At 39.7% G+C, this 6,441-nt stretch overlaps 1 protein-coding gene across 3 annotated transcripts in view; it reads left to right on the plus strand.

Moving 5' to 3' along the window:
- Positions 1-6,441, plus strand: part of cyth1a (cytohesin 1a) — a 36,590-nt gene extending 30,149 nt beyond the window's left edge. For 2 of the 3 annotated variants that reach the window (XM_041997583.1, XM_041997573.1), the window contains exons 8-13: positions 9-157; positions 236-348; positions 3,575-3,653; positions 3,730-3,798; positions 3,963-4,117; positions 5,090-6,441. In XM_041997583.1, coding sequence (XP_041853517.1) covers positions 9-157; positions 236-348; positions 3,575-3,653; positions 3,730-3,798; positions 3,963-4,117; positions 5,090-5,168 — 644 coding nt within the window. In that variant the 3' untranslated portion in view covers positions 5,169-6,441. The remainder of the gene's footprint in view (positions 1-8; positions 158-235; positions 349-3,574; positions 3,654-3,729; positions 3,799-3,962; positions 4,118-5,089) is intronic. The other variant, XM_041997564.1, reaches the window with a different exon arrangement.

The following is a 6,441-nucleotide window of genomic DNA, read 5'->3' on the forward strand; positions in this document are numbered from 1 at the left end:
TGTTACAGACACCTGTTACATCCTCTCATTTGCCATCATCATGCTAAACACCAGCCTCCACAATCCAAATGTGAAGGACAAGCCAACTGTGGAACGGTTCATCTCCATGAACAGAGGCATAAATGATGGAGGAGACTTGCCTGAAGACCTGCTCAGGGTGAATAGCATTTCTAGACTTTGCTACTAGTGGCCTTCTGCATTTTGTCTAATCTGAAACGTTATCTCCTTAATGCAGAATCTGTATGACAGCATCAAGAATGAACCTTTTAAAATTCCAGAAGACGACGGCAATGACCTCACACACACTTTCTTCAACCCAGACAGAGAGGGCTGGCTGCTGAAACTGGGTGAGTGACAGTATGGGCACAAACTGTAATGAGAGCAATGTCATTATTATGTCTGTTCCTATGAAAGAATTTGTTGTCTGTATTGTAGTGTATGTTTGGGGATTACAAGTGTCTCCCCTGTGGTCAGTAGCCTCTGTGTGTGTGTGTGTGTGTGTGTGTGTGTGTGCGTGCGTGTTTTAAAGTGCCTGTGAGCATGTGTGAATAGGTGTACACACTCGACCTGAGACATCTGAAGATGCTTTAATGTATTATAAATGTGGTCTTGAAATCAGACCACCACATGTGGAGGCTTTTGAATTATTCAAGACACACACAGACGCATGCACACATTTACTGACTTTTAAAAACTTGTAGATGGCATGTATTTGCAAACTTAAGCAAAACTATCATGTTTGAAAGCTGATTTGATATTCATCAGATCTTCAGTTTTCCAGCGTATTTGCATTATATCTGAACTCTGTAACACTTCAGGGGCATCTTTGCCCCGATCATTTCCAAATAAGCTCATTTTCAGACACATACATATTTCTGTCATTGGAAATTTTCCACAGAAGCCCACCCTGTAAGATCATTCATTGGACAGAAAATCACAATCCTAGCTGCCACAATTCTCCATCTTCTGTTTCCTCTGAGATTTCTCTCTGTTGTACAGATTCATAATAAATAAAAAAAATCTGTATTTATAAATGAAAAATTAATCTTATGATCAGTATGAATCTGTACAACTGACTGTACAAATGGAAGAAAGAATAATTATTTCTCCAATAACTGCTAACATACAGATTTGAGTAAAACAATCGGGGTAGAAGGTGAATTACTTGATAAAACAGAACCTGAACCAAGTTGAGGTGATATTTCATGCAGTGCGTTACAGTAGCAGACCTCCCTCTTGTGGACAGATAAAGAACATTTTAATAATGACAGCTGTAAAGCACTGCATTAAAGCCTTAATGGAAGCACAATTAAAAGGACTATGGTGCTTTAATTCCTTATCATTTAATTTGATTTATGTTTTCTTTTCTTCGTTTGTTTGTTTGTTCCCATGATTTTGGCTGTTGTCTTTCCTCAGGAGGTATGTACACCTGCTCTTTCCCAACGCTAGTCCATCTCTCAGCTCTCAGGTGCTTTCGGTGGTCTGCCATGCTTTTGTTCTCTTTCTCATAATTGTTTAATTCCATTTGAACGGGGTTTTTTTGGTCTGTAGACTGCTTTTTGTCTCTCCATTGACCCATTTGAACTTCAGATGTTTGTCTTTTCAGTGTCTCATTGACCTGGTGGTTTGTCCACACCTTTATCTTTTGTCTTGCACCGGGTACATTAGTTGCTCGTGGGCTTGACTCGGAACTGCTGCTTTGTGACCAATCTACTGAGCAGCTTGACCCTTTTTTTTCTCTGAATGCTCAGGTGGTCACTCTCTTTGATCTTATTATTTAGAAGCTGCATCATACCACTTTTCCATCCAGCGAGCACAGGACTTTTGGAATTGATCATGAACCAATTACCTATTTCATAGTTGTGTTTTGCCTTGTGCTTGCATGGAAAGGGAATAATGCATCTTTTTTTTTTAAATCACTGTAGCTCTGCTATCCTTATCTCATGCCAAAAATGGAGTTGAAGGGTAACAGTGTGGCTGTGGCCTGTTGTGGTGCTGGACTGGATTGGACCAAATTGTGGGAGAAGAAGATGGGCAAAGGAATATGCATACAGGGAGTTAGCGTTGTTCAAATGATTTTTTGCATTTTAATTCTATTTTGAAAGTACACCTGTTTAGTAATTTGCCTTTGTAATATTTCAAATTAAATGATAAAAAAGCCTCCCAGCCTTTACATCCATCCTCCCACAGTCCCGTCTTGCATGGGTTGCTCGCTCCAGTCTGGCCCAGCATCATCCCTGCAACAATTTACTGGGTAGTCTCGCCATGTCCCCAGATTTTGTTGTATGGGAACTCTTTTTCTCAGAGTGACAGGAAGTGATGTAATAATTAAACCAATCACAACTTTGAACCAGGCCAATCAAGTCTTAGGCCATCAGCTGTGTGATTCTGCCATCATGTCTGCGTTACCTGTTGGTCTGCTTTTACAACACGCCGATGCGTTGGTATGTGGCAAGCAGCCACAAATCTCCATCTTTGTTACTTCTCAGTGGTGTGTAGATACTAAGTGTAGATTCAAGTATGTGACATATCATGATGTCTGTGATATGATGGGATATCATATACAGTGCCACTGCTGTTATATGATAATAGAAGTGTGCTTTTTCATGTTCGTACAGAAACACTCTTAAAAAATTCTTTAAAAAGTGCAGCTTTTTACTAACACTGGTGGTGGGGTAGTCCAGTCTAGACGAGGCTTATGTTCCTATGCCATGATTAGAACAGCTCTCCCCTGTAGCTTAGGGAAAACTCGGTATATATGTCTGAGAAATTACAGGAAACAGGAAATTCTAGTCTGAGATGCCTTCAGAGAAGCCCAGGATTGCTCCAGGACTGGGCTTCCTGTCATATTCAATTTATTGGCATCCCATCCTCCCAGAATTAAACTGCCATCTGCCTGTGTGATCAGGTTTCCCCTCATAGGAAGGATGGGTGACAATAGGGCTAAAAGGTCAAACACAGATCAGCAAGCACCCAGTTAACCAAAGACCTCTCTGTGGATGTTACTGAGACCAGAGCTTAATTTTCAGTCACTCCTTACTTTCCAAATTCAGCTCTTATCTACTAATTTGAGTGCTCTCAGCATATATAACTGCCTTCATTGGGTTAAGTTAAGGGTTGTTCATTAAGTTCAGCGAGAGCAACGCACATCGAAACACATACTTAGTATTGATTCTGGCTTTCTAGATGTATCTGAGTCAGCAAACGTGAAGACAATTGGGCTAAATGAGGAGAGTTTCAAGGCCCTGAAAATGTAATTAAAGGAGACGTAGTTTAAATTGCTTAATATCTTCATATCATTCACATAGTCTCCATATTAACTGAACACGTTTAAGTTAATTCATTTTTGAATGTTTGTAAAAATGAATCTTTTAAGTCGTTTGAAAGGGGAAAAGGAAGATGGTTACAAAGCCAAGGAAGTGCTGTTAAGAGGAGTCCTCTGGAGCCGTCATCTGTCTGTCTGCACATACATCTGTCTGTCTGTCTGCTGCTGGACCCGGTGCTTTGGTGCTCGTTCCTCTCTCCTTTTCTGCTGCTTTTGTTGAGCTGCTCTGAAAGTGGCTGTTTGCTCCACAGGGGGGCGAGTAAAAACCTGGAAGAGGAGGTGGTTCATCCTCACAGACAACTGTCTTTACTACTTTGAGTACACCACAGTAAGTACTTTTTTTTACAGTTTCAACTCATTGTTTTTCAGCACAATATCGTTTACCTGTTTTTACATTTCTGCAGGACAAAGAGCCCCGAGGAATCATCCCACTGGAGAACCTAAGCATCAAAGAGGTGGAGGATAAGAAGCCTGTATGTACAGCGCCCTCTCCTGGTTCATTATAGATTTGCACGCAGTCGGATCAGATTTACATTTTGTGGCAGTTTTGATCAGTTTTTTTCATTCAGCTTTCCTGTAAATTAAATAAATATGTCTTTCCTGTAATTTCTGACCTTTATATATTTTATATTTGCAGAACTGCTTTGAGCTTTTTATCCCCGACAATAAGGATCAGGTGATAAAAGCGTGCAAAACTGAGGCTGACGGACGGGTTGTCGAGGGCAACCACACCTTCTACCGCATTTCTGCCCCCACTGCTGAAGAGAAAGATGAATGGATGAACAGCATTAAGTAAATGCTTTTTTCTTTTTCTTTAATTTCTAATTTCATTATGACACAATGTACATTTATTTTGATGCAAAGCTCAGCAGCAGATCAGATGTTTTATGTTAAACGTAAATCATAACATCTACTTTTTTTGCAAACTGGAAGCATTAAATATTTGCTGGATTTTTTTTTAAGTGTTTCTTAAAGCCAGAAGTAGATAACTATCATTGCAGTAGAGAAAATTAAAATGAGCATGTCGGCCTCCAGAGAACTAGTTGGGCTGTTTGATTTCTGTCATACCTTTTAGTACTGAGATGTCTTTTATTTGTTGTTTGGATCAACTGCAGTTCCATCCAAGTCTTTACTTTTACTTCTTAGACACCAATCAAGGTGTGCAACAGTCATCCAGGAACCTGAGCCCATCTAGACTCTTAGCGGCTTATTATTAGTAATCTAATTACCTTTGTCAGACTTTTGTGCGTCCCTACATAAATTCCCTGCAAAACAACTACTTAGCAGCCAGGTTATCCATGAGGTGACCTGCTTCAAGGGGAGGGTTTGACTGGTAGCAGAACCTTGGTATAGAGCATTTACACTTTGAGGAAGTTAAGGACTTGGCATGAAAACAAATAACACAATGATTTACAGAAATTGATTTAAATAGTTTTTAATCTTCTCTATTAAAAAGTCTGAATTTGTTATTCACTGGTCATCTGCTTTTAATTCTAAAAGATAAAAACTGGATATAACAAAGTAAGTTGATTATTTTTAGAAAGTTCTCTTAAGTTTCTAAGGAAAGAAAAAAAACTATAGATAACTGCATAAATAATATTTGGAAGCTATCTGGAAATCCTGGTTTATTTCTAATACCCAAACTGGAAAAATTAACCACTTAGGAGCAGATTCACTAACATTTTAATGCTGTATGAGTGCATCAGTTTGCACGAGTGATTCCAGTGTTTCTTTGTCTGAAATTCTCTCTGTATTTGCCCACAGAGCTGCCATCAGTAGGGACCCCTTCTACGAAATGTTGGCTGCCAGGAAGCAGAAAGTGTCATCCATGAAGAGGCACTAGAACTGCTCAGCTCTCCTGACATTGCACTTGAATGAGCAGGGGATTTGCTTGCTCTGTCTGGGCTAGTGCAGATTCCACGGTTAAGGTCTGCCTCAGAACTTTCTAAAGGATTGCTTAAGGACACATCCCAGGACAGGCTTTTGGACTCCACGGGAAGCATGCCAGGGTTTTTAGTTCCGAGTCAGGGTTAAAGCCTTTCTTACCTCCTCTCTGAATGTCCCCTTTCACTCACAGCTTTGTATGTTCTTTTTTTCTTAGGCAGGGAGGGAATTTGCTGTTAATCTGAGCAAAATCCTGCTTGAAGATGCTTTAAAAAGAACAGTCTCTTTAGACTTTGTACAAACAGATGACATGCAAACACTCCTGCAGGCGCCCGTTGCACTCATCGTTCTTACTCAGCAGGTCTGACCGAGTGTGGCACCCCAACCAAAATATTCCTCATTGTCTGAAAGAAAAGCCATGAGCTTTTCAGATGTGCTTTAATATGTTTTGGTATTATGTGTCTATTTTTACAGCTTTTACTATTTAATCCTCCTCCTTGTTGGTTAGCTTTTGTAAAATAAAATGGTCTTTCAGCAGATGCTGCAGAGAGGCCATATTGGTAGGAAGGTGGGAGAAATTTGCCAACTGATAGATCTTTTATAGAAATAAAGAAAACAAACACTTTTCTGTTACAAAGAAAAAAGAGTTGCCACTCAGGAGATTGCTTTAAAAAAAAAAGAACTCAGTTTGCTTGTCGGGTTGACTGGGATCATCAGGTGCTCGACAAATGCTCATCTTAGACTGAATTAATTGTGTAAATGTGAATCTGAAGTGTCTGTCTGGATGGGGGTCTCCGTGTTGGATTTAAGTCTCAAAGCTTACATCCTGAAGACTCTAGAGATTCAACTTGAGGATTAATGTCTATAAAAAGATGAGCATCTTTATCACCTTGGGCTTCTGAGGTCTTAGGATGTCTGGAAAACACAAGTGTAGCCCCCCTTATAGTTTCCTCCCCACACATTTCTATCCTTGTTTGTCTCAAACACAAGATCACTTACTATTATTGTATCATACAAAAAAAAACTTTAAATGTTTAGAAAACTTCCTTTACTGCTGCACAGTGCCTGGCGCTCTACTGTAGATTAAGTGTGATGAGAATTGCTGCTGGTTAGCGAGTGTGATTTTTTTTTTCTCTCTCTCTCTCTTTATAGATTTTCCTTCACAAGCCAAGTTTTTCTTTGTGTCTGCCTTTCATACCCATGCTCCATTTAGTTTCCTTTTTAATTGTAAA

Source organism: Melanotaenia boesemani, chromosome 2 (genome assembly GCF_017639745.1).
Source record: "Melanotaenia boesemani isolate fMelBoe1 chromosome 2, fMelBoe1.pri, whole genome shotgun sequence".
In the NCBI taxonomy this organism is placed as follows: Eukaryota; Metazoa; Chordata; class Actinopteri; order Atheriniformes; family Melanotaeniidae; genus Melanotaenia; species Melanotaenia boesemani.